Raw genomic sequence first — 17270 nt, forward strand, 5'->3', positions numbered from 1 at the left:
TGAGGGGTGGTTCCCTATTTTTTATTTATTTATTTTTGTTGTTGCTGGGAGTTGGAACCCTATTAGTTAGGTTGCTTAATATTTACGCTAAGTACTCTTTAAAATACCAGAATAGGGAGGATGGTGTAGGTCTAAGTTTATTAGATTGATCAGTATTGCTGAACTATTAAATATTTTTTTTGTACACAGGTATAACAGAATAGCTTTAGTGTAGTTGTTGTTTTAAACTTGAGTATGAACTTGCAGACTTGCAAAATGCAGCAAGATATTTTAAAAAACAGTTTTGTTGATTAAAAAACACTATATCGGATTCATATCGGTATCGGCAGATATCCAAATTTATGATATCAGTATCGGTATCGGACATAAAAAAGTGGTATCGTGCCATCTCTACTAAGAATAGAGCGCATTCTGAGGGCAAAGCATTCCTGGGATTACGAACAACTGCTGCGTTAGGCTGGATCCGAAGCACAAAGTTGATGAGCGCTAGCGGGACAAAACGGGGAGTCACTTGTGTGGCTTTTGGTGCCGTGCACTTCTGCGAAGAGAGGAAGAGGTGGGCCGATCTCTAACACGGCTCGGCACGCATGCGGAAACTGTTCTGCCAGATGTAACGAGAACTGGCTGCCTTTTAGTCTCGTGGTGCAGGAAGTGTGTGCTCGTGTTGGAAGAACAAAGTTTCGCACACTCCAAAAACACCCTCGTTAACTTTGTGCGTCGTTACCTGTACTCTAGAGTTGGGGTCTTGTTTGATCCACTTGATGACGGTCTCGTAGACCAGCTCCTCGGCCTTTGTGTTCAGGCTGTCGTTGGACAGATAGGCTATCAGGTCGTCCTTGGAGACGCTGAGGATCTCTTCCTGCCCTGCCACCTGAAAAAAAAAAGATTCAATAGCTAAAAAACTTTTCACTTTCAGCGACACAATCTGACTTTTCCTGTGCCAAGCTCTGAACATACACAATTCTGTAAAGTGAAGCTCCTGTTTTTGAGCAGAGGCAGATGCTCAGATCTGTCTAGCATAAAACTAACACAAAGGCCTCTTTGGAACCAGCGCAGAGACCAGCAGGGGCAGAAAAACGGCCTTTAAAACTTCACATCATGTGGCCGTAGCATTTAAGGAAAAAAAAGTGTATTTCTCTCACGTACAGTAAGTGCAAAAGTCTTGAGCCTCTAGATGTTTCTTTATATTTTGCTTCCAATGAGCCAGGCTTTGTTGTCATTTTTAGGGTGGAACTGAGCAATAGTTCTCCAGGATTTCTGAACGTCTTTCAAAGTTTTTCTTTGAACTTGGCTGCTTTTTCCCTCATTTACACTCCAGTCTTTGTAAAGTCACCTATCACCGACCTGTGAATCATTCAAGAATAAAAAAGGACACCTAACACAGGGTTGTGTCTACATATAACAGACAACCTTTAGGCATTTTATTACTAGCAGCCTGTCCCAAAAATACACAATTTGTTCGATTTCATTTCTTTAGTTCAATATATGAAAAACGACAGCACAGTGTGACCGGGATACAATTGTGTTTTTGCACCTTCCTAAACAGCTATTAGCCAAAATCTTGGCACATCTCTGAAGTTACAAATAATTGACGAAACTGGGAAAACGGAGGGAAAAAAGCAGCTGACTGAAAGTCACGTTTTTTAGAAACAGGGAAAAAATGCAGCAAAGATCTGACACAGGACCTGATTGATGCATCTGGCCATTCAGCTGATCCCAGCTCGTTCTCACTCACGACGCGTAACACACGCTCCGGCCGTGTATTCCAGCCCTAACCCTAACCTTATCCCTAATCTTAACCACCACCTTAATCATGTTAGATAGTGTTTTCCAAAGAGATTAAAGTAACGTACATGTGTAGATTAATTTCAAAAGCTTCTCGTGTTTCCTAATTTTTCCAAACTCGTAATATGGTGTGTGGCCGGAAGCTTAATATACTGACGATTTGTCACCTAGCATAAATTGTTACGCTTTGGGAGTGAGCACGTGTTGCTGATCCATCTCCTGTTCGCTGAAGCCTTACCAGAAATGATCTCAGTGGGAGGATGGCTGTCAAAAAGCCATTCTTAATGAAGGGAAACATTTTTGGTTCAATTTATTGTTAATATGTACAGAGGAGGTCATGAGAGAGATACAACGGTGAGTGTCTGCAGCCATGTGTAAAACACGGCGGAGGCTCTGTCATGGTTTGGGGCTGTTAAAATGAATGCATGAACGAAAACAGGGAAGTGCTGTCAGGTTTTGATCTAATATTCAGTATCATCTGGAAAGCTTTTGATTGGCAGTAACTTTATTTTTCAGCGTGACAATCACACCAAACACTCTGTCAGTGCAGTAAAAGCATAGCTGGATAGAAAAGCACACAACAGCACACTATCAGTCATGGATTGGCCTCCCCGGAGCCCGGACCTGAACTTTACTGAAGCAGTGCGGGATCATCCTGACAGAGAACAGAACAAACATCCAGCCAACATCCAAAGAAGAGCTTTGAATGTCCATCAAGAAGCCTGGAGAACTATTCCTGAAGACCGCTTAAAGAAATGACAAGAAAGCCCAGCTAAGGCAGTTCAAAGACATCTGCACAGTAAATCTTGAAAGAGAATGGAAAGTACATTTCATTTGATTTTGCATCATCGCGGTTTCATTATGTACTTATTTTCTTTCACTGACAACAGTAACATTTGTTTGCTGCTTTTACCTGATTTCAGGCTTTTCTCGACTGTGTGATTCACATAAAAACAGAAACGTAAAAAACAAGATAATGAGTGGACATTTTTATTCTCCTATATGCTGTATAAAAATACTAAGACATATAAAACAGGCTAATTTTGAGCTCTTTGTAGTAAATAGGTGTTGATTTCAGATTTACAGTGGACTTTTCTGTGACCAGCCCGGACGCCTCACATCAAAGGCAGAACATAATGTATTAATTTTTTCTGATCTGTGGAGAGAGACGTTTTTCCTCTGTTTTTCCTACCGAGTAACGCTCGACACAAAAAAGTATTTTTCCAACACTTTCTGATGCTGAGCTTTGATGCCCTTATTTTCCACGCTATTTTGTGTGATTCATGCTGGTTGGAAACTATAAGAAAACAGAGCTCTCTGTATTTCTCTTCCATTAAGTTATCTAAAAGCTGCTCGGTAATAAGTGTACTGTTGGGTGATTCAGTAGGGTACGTGGAGCTTCTACAGTAAATTGCATCCCATGAGGTAAAAACGGTTAACTCCAGAGAAGCATTTTAATGCAAGCAGTGAATTAACAGGGCCATTTGATATTTGCTAGCTTGAAAAAAAGGAAGACAAAAACATATAATTCAATAAGCTTTGTGTATGCTTTACATGTGAGACTTTAATAGGAATCTAGTAACTACAGACTTAATTTAGTGTAGAAGAAAGTGCAATTTTCCCCATTGCATTGTTGAGTCTGACAAAAAAGATGCTTAGGCAAAACAAGTTTTTTTCCTTTTTCCTCGAGCTGATCACTGATTTAGGTGTTTCATTTTCTCCCAGATGCAAACCGCCGTGTGTAACTTTGCTCCACAGCAATCAAAGAATCCAGAAAGACGAAGAGCCTCGACCTACCTCTGGGAAATTCTGCAGGGCAAACGCTTTGGCCATGTTGTGGAGCTCGGTGCAGCTCATGGCCTCGGCCATAGCCAGCACTCCCAGACAGTTAGCGGCAGTCAGCTGTTTCTCTGGAGTCAATGTAAAGCAGGTCAGAGAGAGAAAGAGAGACAGGGAGATAGACAAAGAGAAGAGGTTAGAAACAAAAACGAGAAGAAAACAAAAGACAGACGCAGATTGATTAAGACAGCCAGTGGGGAGGGGGGGAGAAAAACAAAACACCATTCAGTCATCTATAAAAAAGACTGCAGACGTACAAAGCTGCAAAGACAGAGAAAGCAGCTGCAGGTAGCACAGAGCCATAGCCTGGGCTTTGTATCTGCCTGAGACTGAGGGAGAACAAGTATAATAACTCAAAACAGCTCCGGGGACGAACAACGAGGGGAATCGATCGCTCACAGCCCAGGCATGAGGTGGTGGATGGCAGGGAGCGGGATTTGGGATTAGCTGAGCCAGTTTAAAGAAGTCCTGTCAGATCTCAGGATCTACTACACACATGCACACACACACATACACAGCCTGGAATATATGAAACTACCCTCAGGGCCAGGCCAGCGGGGAGAAGGCTTATACTGCCGCCTGTGATCTTTTGCAGGGCGGGGTTTAGGGGGGTGGAGAGCACGGGCGGCATTTTAGGTGATGTGTCTCCAAATGTAGTTTTCTAACAAGTGTCACCATTTATCACAAGAGAGGGAAATGCCCCCGGTCTTGTAGTGAACGTACGCACGGATGCGGGCACAAACGGTTGAGTGGCCGCTGAAAGGCGCCCGATTAAACAACAGCCATCAAAGCGAAGCAAAGCCAGGCCTTATATCGCTAAAGACAGAGCCTGAGAGTGTCTCCTAAACAAATATCAGCCAATAAAAAAGCCACCCAACATCTGGTAAATAACAGGTGAGCAAAAGCCAAACTAAAAAAAAGCAGGTTTGGGCTGCATCAAAGCTAGACTCTGTCTGAAAGTATATTTCACAGCAGATGATCATCTGAACAACCCTTTAAAAAAGAAATCATTTTTTCCAATACTACACACTCGGGTTGTAAAAAGGTGAGCATGTTTTGTTCATTTACTTTTTGATTTTCCAATCATAAAACAAAAAAAGCTGGGATTTCTCACAAGGCGCACGATGAATGACTTTGTTTTGTATTTGTTGGAGACAGAAGACGTGTCGGAGAAGATGTCTGCCGTTCCTCCTCGGTATATTTGTTGCAAACTTCAATAATTTCTCACGCGGTATCAATTCCTCTTTGCTCAAGGAGACACTGTCGTGCTCGTTACTTCTCAAGCGCTGAAATGTCATGAATCTTGTCGAGGAAGAACGGATTGACGCCTCGCTGGCGATGAAGTCTACAAATGGCTTCTGTGTTTTTCCCATTTTTAACCCTCCCCCCCCTCCCAAATTGAGAAAAACAAATCAATAACGGCGCTTGCTGCTCCTCTTACAATTTTCCCCTCCTTTCCTGCTGCTGACCTTTTTGCTAACATGCACTTCCCCCGTGTTACCGATACCCAAAACTATTTATTAAATGGAATGCAAAACTCGACCTTTGCGGCTTTTTTGGCTGGCCGACCCACTAAAATATGGAACATGCCATTTGCTTTTCATGCAGACCCCTCCCCCCATCCTTTGGGTTCCACCCCCAACAGGCCCACTCCCCTTCTATCCACCTCTTTCCATACCTTGTCTAAGTATCAATCTGTTTGGCTGTTTTTCGATTCCATCGCAGCTCAGACCAGAGGATTTGACATTTAAGTGACAATTGTTCCCTGACCTTTTTATAAATCTGCCCCCGTGCTTGATCCTGCTCTCTGGGACGAGATCAGAGGCACCGTGCCCGGCTGAGAGTGAATTCTAACACGGCTGTGAGCTTTGGAAACATGACAAAAATGGGAGAGCGGTGTGCCAGGGCCGGGGAGGAAATGTAGGTGCTGCATGAGGACTTCTGTGCACAGCGATGAAGCATGACCGTATATGAAAACACCCAGGGCCGTATGGTCGCGGCAGGCATATCTGATGTAATAAGCGTGCACGCGCTGCTGATATAAGCAGATAACACTCGTGTAAACACATACACCCCTCCCCACCCATCCCTGCCGCTCTTCCCCCTGAGCTACGCCTACCTAGAAAGGAGACACAGACTTTACAGAAGGTGTTGAACTGGAACTTGTTGGCAGCTTCCAGCAACGTCTTGGCATTGGCCGAGTCGATGACCAGCGACCCCGTGTAGACAAACTCGAGCAGCAGCTCCAGCACGTCGGCGCTGATGTTGCTCATGTTCAGCTCCAGCATCTCCCTGCTCCTCGTCTCTCCCGACGACCTGATCAACCAATCACGGCAGAGAGAGGCGAGTTAGGCGCATTCTGAGAGGAAACTTGGGGATAAAAAAACCCCCAAAAACAGTAAGAAAAGAAATTGAAAAATAAAAGAGAGGGACAAGAATACACGTATGCTACACACAACACCTAAAACACACCTGGGAAAGTACGAGAGTGGGGAGAAAAATAAGAGAATCGTTACACAATAAGATAACAACGTAAAAGTGGAAAAAAGAGACAGAAACAGAACTTTGGATGGTTTCTACTTTACTATGGGGCAAGCGGATTTACAGCTAGAGCGCTGCATCTGAAACAAAACGTCCTCACTGCACAAAGATTAGGCAAAACAAATGAAAAAAAAAGTTATTGCTTTGTTTCAAGAGGCATGCTTTTTGAACGTGTGGTTTCATGTATGCATAGTCTTGGAGGGCAAACATGCATACATGGCAGGGCACGTGTGAGCTGTGAGAGAGTGAAAAATGGAGAGAGATGGTGTTACACACGGACATAATGGAATGGGAAAGTCAGCTGGTTAAAGCGTGAGTGCACAGTTTACGAGTCACGCCGCTGCCGCAGAGAGCGCGCGGCTGCCTGCGTGTGTGCGCGCGCGCCGATCATCGAAGCGGCGCGTCTACTCCGACTGACGTTGCAGGTGCTGGGCGAGAGCTTAGATGGACAAATTAAATAGAATATGATATCCCTTTGTAATGCAGTGCTGGAGAGAAAGAGAGAGGGGGAACAACGAGGGCCGTTTTGGGAACTGGGCCACGTTGTGACTTCATCGGGATCAAATGGCCGAGATTAGTTCGCATGCAGGATCCCCTCGGGGAGGTATGAGAGCATTAAATAACACCTCACCACCCATGTTTAATGTCCCATGTGAAACAATAATCCACTCAAGGGCAAAATAAATGGAATCAAAGCCCCGCAGAATGCATGCCCCCACTGCTGTGTCTCGCTCCCAGCGGATATGGACATCAACAATATGAAAAGTAGCCAGCATTAAGATGGATGGAGGCTGTTTGCTTCTGCCAGTCATGGTAGCGCTGTGATAACGCTCTGTCTGCTTCTGTGTCTGTCTGATCCCTTTTTTCCCCCTCCACCTTCTTCTTCCTCTCCTTTTTTTTTGTGTGTAGAAGTCAGTTGGTTGGATTAGAAATCATGACAAACAGTCAGCGTTTAGTGAGACAGAGACAGCAAAAACAAACTACACGAGACAGATAGAATGGATGGAGTGGAGATGAGAGATTGGAAGGGTGGAGGGGGGGAGGGGGGTGCGATGGTGGGGAAGCAGAAAAAAAATAAAAAAAGAAGGAAAGGGAGGCAGGGTGAGACGGTTCTTCCACAGGGGAGCCAGCAGCCATCCTTCTGAGGGGGAGAGTTTGGGTTGTTCCATGACTGTGCCTTGCTCTTTTAAATAAGAGATATCCCCGCCCACCCCCGGAAAAAAAATAAATAAATACACCGTCACACCTAAACAGAGCCTCTGTCCCCGGCGTAATAATCACCAGTAGCCTGTGGTGTATGAACTGAGACATTAGTTGTCATTTTCAAGCGCACTCAGGAGGTGAAAGGTGGGGGTGGGGTGGGGGTGGGAGAAGGACATCCAAATAAAAGAAAAGACAATGGCATTTGTCCCTGGATGGACATTGGCTGGAAAAACCAAGGCAGTTACTCGTTTTCCTCCTGCAAAGCAAAAAGCCACATAGTGTTATTCCCCCCCCCCCCCGCGTTTTTTTTTTCCTGCACAAAGCCCTGCAGTTGGAGGAGGGGGCGGGTGGGGGGCAGGTAGTAAGACGGAAAGATGGGAAAGGGGAGGGTTGTTCAGGGTTAAAGTGATGGTGAGGCGGGAAGAAAGAGAGGGGTGGGAAAGAGCTAAAAATAAAAGAAGAGCATGCTCATCAACCTGGTCAATTAGTGCAATAGGAACCAGCTCGAGTGGCAGTTTGTTTTTGTCTGAGCACTTATGTTATGGAAATGACTTTTCCGGGAGCTTCTTAAAAAGAGGTGGATATTTATGCCGCGTTTGATTGCAGACTTGAATTTGAATAGTGAGAGAGGAAGGGAGGCAGGGAGGACAGGAGAGACAGAAGAGGAGAGACGGGGCAAGAAAAGGTGGGGAAGGAAGGAGGGGGGAGATGGGCGCGCGCACGCAGACACACACTCCGGCAAAGAAATTTGTTTATGAAAAATGTAGCACTTATTCAAGAGGAAGTTAAAAAAAAAACGGCAGAGAGTGTCAAAATGGTGGTGAGCAGAGGCGGAGAGGCGGGAGGGAAACAGGAAAACACACACACACACACACGTGCTAGCACACACAATTTCTAATACATCTTTCTGCCTAAAAAAAGCCCATTTACAAGGAACACATTTAGCTTGTTCTTACAAGATCATTTATTCTGTGGGAGTATATGCACTACCAAGACATGTTAACACAGAAGCTTACTCAGAACCACAACCTAAAGTGTCTTGGCTAAAAATGGCCCGTATTTACGTGTTGTCACAACATAAATCAGGACTAAAATTGTAAAAATAAACAGAACGCCGTGGCTGTGTCGGCGTTGGGACTGCTGGTTTTTCCGGTATGGATTATAAGGGCGCTGCATCCATAACACTTGGAAGGAACAAGTCATATATGTGTTAGATCGTCTGAAGGACAAAAAGGACACGGTGACAGGTGGAGAGTATGAAAGCTGACACGTGCATCCAAGTGTGAACAAAGGGGCCATCAACTCGAGAAAAAAAACACACAAAAACCTAAATGTAGACACCAGATTGACAGGACTCTTGGTATAAAAAACTTGACTTGAAGATGACAAAAAGAATCTCTGACAGTGCCACTATGGCAGAGCTCAAGATTACATTTACAATTTTATAAAATTTTTGGCATAAAGACTTCAGCAGGGTCTCACCGTTTTTAAAACATCTCAATTTCACGATTTCACTTTCCATTTCGAGAAGTTAGAATTAGTCAGAATTAAATCTATAATTTGGACAGTGCTGAAAACTCAAAAACGTACACACTATAAAAGATAATGTAGCTTCCAGGTCCGAAAAATGAAGCCAACGTCTGAGCGACTCAAACCTGCAGTCTTTTCAAAGGCCACCAGGGGGCGATCGGTGTGGTTGAAAAGACACTTCCAGTCCAATAGAGGTCAACGAGAAAACATCCCTCGAACTTGACTTCTATAAAGACTTTTGTGGTGTGTTTATGGACTCAGTCTCTCAATTTAGCCATTGTGAATAAACCGTTAAGTCCATTTTGTAAATTTGGGTCATTCTAAGTGTCAGAAACGAGATTTGACGACACGTCAGCCAATGAGTGTGCACTTGCACAGTCAGCTCCACCCGCTGGTCTTAAAAAGATGGAGTAGGCTCATCTCAAAGCTTTAAAAAGGGCACGTCACTGTACCCATGTCCATCTTTCATACTGTCAGTGGTCACAAAGTAACAATTATTCCAAGAATGTCAGACTCAAAAGACTCCATTGTTGTACATTTTTCATTGGAACTACTTTCTGCCAAGAGAAAAAAAAGAAGTAGGTCCAATAAAAACTGCTGACATGCTCTCTGAATTATTTGAATGAACATAAGGTGAAAAAGCCTGAATGCAATCGTGTGTGTTTAATTTGGTTTTCAGTTACACATGTCACCTAAAAAGAAAGCAACATTAAAAAGTAACGATTTATCGAATCAATACCCAAAACACAAAAACAAAACAAAGCCTTTACTCGCGTAGATGCCGTACGAAATTGTTAAAGAAACAAAACAAAAATGGGGTATTACAGTAACCTGTCTCCCCGTCTGACTGAATGGTGCTGCAGAGGGCTAAACCGTGCACACCGAGCTGCAGAGTTCACACAGCGTCCACACAGTAATGGGCTTTAAAATAACCCCCTACCATCACAGTCAGAGTGCTCTGAGTGGCACAAAAAACCTCATGGGTTAACACTGACAGAAGAAGAGCGGGGAAGCAGATGGCACCAAAACATGTATCAGGGCTGATTCTGGAGCTTTTTTTATTATTTATTTTTTTATTTTTAACATTAGTGTGGTGCTGGGATACAGTGGCCATAAATTAAATGCCTGCGAGCACGCTTATTGGAAAATCCCGTGGGGTAAAATGGAATTACTAGAGATGATCTGCCTCCTCGCTAGGTGCATTGGCCCTTTAAAAGAGTAATGTAATGGGTTTTTGGAAGGGGCAAGCGTGTGCTCACACTTCCAAGCGGCATTACATCCTCCAGGTAAGGTGGGGTGGGGACGGGAGGCTGATTTGCTCGGGTGAGGGTGGGCAGTGGAGCAGCACGCTGCAAAGAGGAAATAAAGACATTTTAGGATTCTGCTGAAAAGAGAATTTGAAATGAAGACTAATCAGTGTATTTGTAGTCCACTTAGGTGGAGAATGTGTGGTTTTCTTTTTTTTGTGACATTTTCAGCACCGTTTCAAATTGCTGCGGAGCCTGCAAACCACGCTGCTAAATACTGACACGGTGCCAAGAGACGCTTTAATTTCGTAAATAAGTCATTGGGTTGGTGTCTGTGCGTGCGTGTGTGTGGGTGGGTGGGCCAAAAAAAAAGTGTGATGTGCACTCCCTCACCCTACAGTATTACATCTCTACTAGTCTGACTAATACAGCGTGCCTGGATATTATGTCCTTGAATCCTACGCATGCACACACACACACACGTGATAAAACTTCAGCAGCACGCTTTATGTCAAGTCCATTTGAGTACGTACGGATTCACAATTTCAAACACACCCATACACAAAGGTGGTTTATGAGAGGAGGCAGGAATCTGAGCCGTAGTGAATGAGTTGGGCGAGGAAGGCTGGGGTACACGGCATCAAAGAAGCCTCTCTCTCTCTCTCCCATCTTCGTTTGACCTCATAAAGACGTGGACAGTACCGAGCCACGTGCGGCATCAGCGTAATCCCGGCCCCGGTGAAAGAAAGTGACCTGAGCGACACATGGGAGGCCGTAACTCGATGACAGACGGGCCTTTGGCTCTCTTTGCTCTTCTCTGTCCGAGCTTGCGTCACTTGCTGCGAACGCCTCAAAGCCAAGTATCAAAAAAAAAAAAATCTCTGTATGTTCTTTAGACGCTTTTCATTCTCTTGTTTGTGCTCCCTTTCTCTCCCCTTCCTGTCAACTTCTCGCTGCCTGCCGATTCGCATTTCCATAAAACCAAGGTGCCACGTGTCTTATAAAATCAAAGACGGTCTCGGCGAAGCTGCGGCGTCATGTTCACGTAGCGCTGCTGATCATGACTTCATTACATCAAAGCAAAGACGTCTTCCAAAATTAACAATTAGTGTAACAAATTCATTAGATATTCTTCAGTCTTAAGTCAAATGAGAGAATTTCTATTTTAGACATTATCTCATGAAAAATGACAGTGTTATGACAATAAATCAAAGTAGTTTTACAATTAATTAACCAATTAATGAGAACTTACTCTATTAAACTGTCAAATTAAAAAAGAAAAATCAGACAAAGCAGGCAGCAGCAGGCATAAAGATGAGCTTGATGAAATTCAGCCTGCTCCTCTGGGAGCCCTGGGTGTCTTTCAGGGCCCCTGTCTTAGTGCATAAATGATCTGGCTACGTCCCAGATAAGAGCCACCGACGAGACAATCTGATAGACAGGTTGACCAGCATGGGGGCTTCAGTTCTATCCAAAGTCACTCCGGTCTCTCAGGAAGCTTCTCTGCTATTGTCAAGGTCAAAGGCAGACTGTGTCTGTATTTTATTCATGGGATGTGTGGCTATCATGGAGATGAGTGGTGCTGGCGCAGACGTGGCTCTGTTGCTTTTCTACCTCTGGTCTCTCTCTGGTATTCCTCGCTCCATCCTCATTCAGGAGGAACAAGTGTATCGGTGGTGAGCAAGGAGGCCGCGGCAGCAGATAAGCAGCTTCTGTGCTCTCTGATGGCCTCGCTGTGGAGGCAGCATGACTGCGGGGCAAAATGGCAAACCTCTCTAAGGCTTTCTAGCTATCGCTCGCGACCGCTTGTCTTTGTTGAGCGCTTCATCCCTAGCCATGCGAGCAAGAACACACACTCAAACACACACACACTCAAAAACAACATCAAGGTGGCAAAGTAACTTTGGGTCCAGGGGACTCTCAATTATGCCGAAAGCACCTGCAAGGATGTGAAGTAAGGAGGAGGACATTAGGGATTCATGGTATTACCTCTCCAGGAAAACAATGCAGATGCTCGTGCTATCAAACTTTACACAGTCATACTACATGCATGCGCAAACACATACAGAGAGATTAAAGCGGTCTGCACCTGACGCACACTCACACCGACGACACACATGCACAAGTATGCTGAGCGGCGAAACGAAAACACGCCCGTGAAGCCGGAATCAAAAACAAAAAAAGTATGCAGAATGAAGGGCGTAACACTGGGGGAATACTTGGATCAAAATCAAATGAATACATTAGTGAAGGATGGTGTTAACCTGTGAAAGTGGTGGTCTTAGATGTGCTTTTTGTCTCGTCCTTTATGACTCTGAAATGTCTTTTATATCACTCTAACCAAGGTGTATTAGCATATGAAAAGGCTGTTCTGAAATACTCAAGAAATCAGAAACGAAAAAATATAGTAGCATGGGAGGCAACAATCCCTCTGCTCACAGTGCGGCCACCCAACGTGGAGTTTTGTTTCTGTTTTGGCCCTTTGGTGAGTTTTAAAACATTCCCAGTCATGGAACATTTTCACTGCTCGTTAAAATGGAAATGTGGTTAAATTGCCCTACATGGGGAGGAAAGGTAATGACGAGTGTGTGTGTGTGTGTGTGTGTTTGTGGGGGGGGGGGGGGGGGGGGGACTTTGTTTTTTCCCTCCACTTTCAGATACATTCATTTGAGTGGGAAGAGGAAGGAATGGCTGCTGGCCCTGTGCTAGGAACCAAAGTCTTCACACACCTGCAAGAGAGAGAGGGGAAGGGAAAAAAAGCGACACAAATGCGCCCTATGAAAAAAAAAAACAGATTGGATCAACAGCTGGTGGGAAAAGGGGGGAAAGGTGGAAGGTAAGGGGGTGGGGAAGCGAAGGCAAACCTTTTCACCAGGTCCTTGAAATACAAGCTGCAGGAAGCTAGAACATTTTGGTGGACTTCAAACTCTTTGCCTTCAACAATAATTTTCAGGTCTGTAAACTCTTTCGCTCTGCGCTGTTGGTTCAACTCCTTCAACATCTCTGTAGAACAAGAAAAAGAAACAGACAATGCCACATTTGGGTTTAGAGTTTTTCTTTTCTCTCTCATTTTCGAACATACATGTGCAGAAAAAAACAGCAACGCAACAGGAAAGCAAAAACGAAACAAACGCTGAAAAGTGCAGATTGTAGAACACGACACTTGCCGGTCAGTCTTAAGAAACAATGTTCATTAAAATGACAGAGAAGTAAAGATTTGTACAAACGTTTCAGCAGAATCAAAGCAAAGTACGGCTCTAAAAACAGGAAGCAGAACAGGGAGCTCACATATTGGATAGTGTACCAAGGAATGTGCATGCTCGTGGATAACAGAGCTAGCAATGAGATCAGAAACACGGATCATTATGAGGAAACACTTGCTTGACTGTGTTTGACTTTGGCAAATTTACACTGCAGCTCAAGAACTTCAATGGAGAGAGGCCGAAAAGCTTCTAACAGAGGCTGAAAACAGAAACACTGTCAGTGCATTAAATCATACTGAAATAAAAATTCTTTGGCTTCTCGCTAATGTCCTAGTCAGAGAGGAGTTGACCTTCAAATGCTGCTCATTGAGAGAACAACTGCTTATCCCCAAATCCCCCAAAACGCCCTTCTCTCACACAACGTCCAAGGAAAAGAAAAGAAATGCACCCACCCACCCGAACCCATGCTTGTCTTCATCTCTGGAAAGAAACACTAGGAAAAAAAAACCCACTGAGGAAACATGCGTGGAGCAAACCGTTGTGCTGTTAAAGGCCGCTGTACATTGTGAGTTGTGGTGTAGCAGCGCCTCGTTTAAGCCTGGCCTTACTGTAGCGTTGGGTCGGAGGCGCTCGTTTCTCTGCATCTTAATGAGGCACCATGAGGGGTTGCTGAGAGTGAAAATCAGCGGGAGGCTAGCAACTTATTCTACAGCTTTAGGAGGGATAACCAACACCGCTGCGTTGTTAATCTCCTATCGAGAACGCCACTAAAAAGAGAACACTGAGAGCCAAACAGGCACCATAATGTGGAACATCATGATTATGGGTGGGTTGAGGAGTAGGGGGGAGACGAGAGAGCCGCCCTCTATACTGTCGCCTTAGCAATAACAGAGCCTGTGAGGCATAGTAAACACTTGTTTGGTACAAAGCACAGTCTGCTACATCCTCCGTTAAGAGTGAGAGATATACAATGATTTAGATGAAGAAAGGAGATAAATTCTCCTCGTTCTCGGAGCCAATCTGCACACGCTACCTTTGCAAACAAAGCGATCTGAACAATGGAAATGGTGAGTCACCTGTCAATCACGACATGTGTAACAAGCCCAAGAAGCGCGTGTTTATGAACAAACATGTGCTCAACGCAGCTGCGCAGCTGAGAGATGTGGGACAACGATCAGACTTATGATCGTACCGGTGACACACAAGATGAAATAAGAGTTCTTCTTCTTCTTTCGTTTTTCCCGAAAGAGGTCTGTGTTCACGCCTCAAAGCTGGGATTTAATTAACCTGGAATGACACTCGCCCCTCTCTTTGGCTAGAATATCTACTCATTTAGCTCCCTCCATTCTCCTGTCTGACACTGGGAGCTCAGCTCTGAATTAATTTGGTAGCTGAAATTATACAGTATAAAGACACATGACAAATAAGGTGCAATTCAAAAGCGTGCTTTGGTAAAAATCCTTTCTCTCCGAGCGGCGCATCCTTCAGAGTTATCGCATCAAGGAATTAATGGCCAGAAAGGGAATGACCAAGTTATTAAACTTGCTGAATACTAAATGGGGGAAGAAATAATGAGATGCAATTTTTTTGGACAATGCGTCTGGATGCACAGCTGCACGGTTAGAGCGAGCCATACACACCCGCACGTAAACACAAAGGCTGCCATTTGCCTTGTCTTTCATCCATCTCTCTCCACTCTCCACATTCCACTCCACTGCTGCTTGTCAGTCGGCCAGCTATCTTATTACTGTGTGGGCATGGGCTGTGAATAGCGAATATACAGTAGTTTGCAGTTTGCATTAGTGAATTTCCAGCAACCGATATGGCTCTCAACTCTAATCAGCCGAACCACATACCATCCAGAATAGAGAAAGTGAGAGGGGGAAACGGAGAAGTCCACTTGTCAGGAAACAATGGCCGCCTCCCCCTGAGCCATGCAGATATACCTGAATGCCTGATGGAAAAGCTAATTATGGTGTCTTTAGGGTGGACTGGTGAGCGCCCTCGAAACAACTCATCACCACCGGGAACCATGAAACTGCACATGGCGTCCCCATTCTCAGCTTTGGCTTGGAGTGTGGTGAGGCAGAGCCACTCTCAATGGAGCCACGGTATCTTTGAATCACCAGACGTCTCAATACTCTTTAGGACTGTCAAGCTCTGTAAGACAGGGTGGCACCAGATGGGTGAAAAGGTGGTTTGAAGAAAGAGGTATAACGCGCCATAATTCCCGAGCGCAGCGATCACGTGTCCCGGCCCCTAAGTAATTCACTGTAACAACAGTACTCTTCACCGGGGTTCGTGATTGGCAGACGCACCGTGTTGGGGGTATGAACGGTGCCAACTCTGCTGTTCAGCCTAGTAACTCTACTGTCGAATATCTCCGCGCTATGGCCAATGGGGTTCACGGGTGTGATTTCCAGTAACCTATCAGCATGCACCGCTATAACGTGTAGTAAACCACCAACCGGGCTGCCAATAGGCAGTTGTTAGGGGGCAACTCAGCACACCATTGGTTGCTGAACTTGGAGCCATTTTGGGGTCCTACATGTATTGTACATGCACCTTGCAGACCCACCATTTTGTGTTTAAACAAAAATATATTTCTTCAGAAGCATCTTCTTGCATTATTTTCTGTTTGTTTTGAGTAGCCTGTCGGCTCCTTGAGCTTCTGCTTGCAATTACCTAAAAACTCAACGGCAAAACTGAACATGTACCTCAGTAAAACGGCACAAAGTGGGGCAGCCATTGTGTGTTTTTCACAGAAACTGCCTTGTATTTATTTCTCCTGCCAAGAAAAAAAATCGATAAAATGGTTTCAAATTTTGAAATTTAACTCACAGTTATTTACGCCTTTTTATAAAAATCAGAGTGGATCAAATATTCCAGCGTTCGGCTCTTACAAATATTATTTTGTATTATTATGATGCATTATTTTTGATGGCTAAGAAAGCCAGCGATGTACCGACAAAGTGGGACGAAAAGAGTAACGATGAAACAATTTTTCCTTGGGGGAAAAAAGACAACAACATTGAAAAGCCAGTTTCCCAAAAAGGGTGAAATACAATATTTACAATTTTTTACCTACTAAGTAATAATTCGTGATATCAATGCTGTAAGTAAACATTCAATCGTTCACACGTATCTTTCCATTGATTCAGATTCTTGGAGCGTAGCGGAACAGACACTGATGTGTTCATTCTGACCTTTTTGTTCTTTTTTTTTTAAACTTTCAACAATCAATTCCCACCAACACTCGCAGCTTAATTACCCAGAACAAACCATGCTAGCAGATCAATAACTCAATGTACAACCCTGCCATAATCATCATCTTTAGCTTTTGCATTTTTTTTTTTAACTAGAGGCAGTGCGTCATCATTTTCCTTTGCTAAAATAAATGACTTTTTATCTCCAACATGACCACAAGATAAAGCTTCTTTTAGCACCGTGTAATGACAAAAACTTACAAATTGTGGGAACCAATAAATTCATTTAATTTTAAACACTGCTGCTGTTTTTAATGCATTTTGAAGAATTCCAAAAACTATTTTGATAAACCAACCGCATTAAAAATAACCAACATAAATAATGTAACCAATATAAAATTAAAGAATTTATATCAAAGTGCTTTCAAGGTAGAAACATAATTTAATGACTACCTTTTGGGGAAAAATATTAAATCGGTTATAGTGACAAATAACTGCAAAAAAATCTATTTAACCTCCATAAGAATTTTAAATCAAAACTGATTTGCAGGATAAAGTAAAGCAACACACACACACACACACACACACACACACACACACACACACACACACACACACACACACACACACACACACACACACACACAAAGGACTGAAGTAGATTGGACTGAGGAAGTCTGATCAAAATGGGCTTCCTTGTACAAAAGCCTTTTGAT

The 17270-nt window shown here is 43.9% G+C and overlaps 1 protein-coding gene across 1 annotated transcript in view; it reads right to left on the reverse strand.

The window, feature by feature from the left end:
* klhl29 (kelch-like family member 29) overlaps positions 1 to 17270 on the reverse strand; it is a 262126-nt gene that overhangs the window by 79825 nt on the left and 165031 nt on the right. The window contains exons 5-8 of the mRNA XM_085372331.1: positions 13010 to 13148; positions 5744 to 5940; positions 3583 to 3695; positions 725 to 871 (exon numbers count right to left, since the gene is read on the reverse strand). Of these exons, the coding sequence (XP_085228457.1) occupies positions 725 to 871; positions 3583 to 3695; positions 5744 to 5940; positions 13010 to 13148 (596 nt within the window). The remainder of the gene's footprint in view (positions 1 to 724; positions 872 to 3582; positions 3696 to 5743; positions 5941 to 13009; positions 13149 to 17270) is intronic.

This window comes from Diplotaxodon limnothrissa, linkage group LG15, assembly GCF_057381915.1.
Source record: "Diplotaxodon limnothrissa isolate DT_005_m linkage group LG15, D_limnothrissa_male_GT1.1, whole genome shotgun sequence".
In the NCBI taxonomy this organism is placed as follows: Eukaryota; Metazoa; Chordata; class Actinopteri; order Cichliformes; family Cichlidae; genus Diplotaxodon; species Diplotaxodon limnothrissa.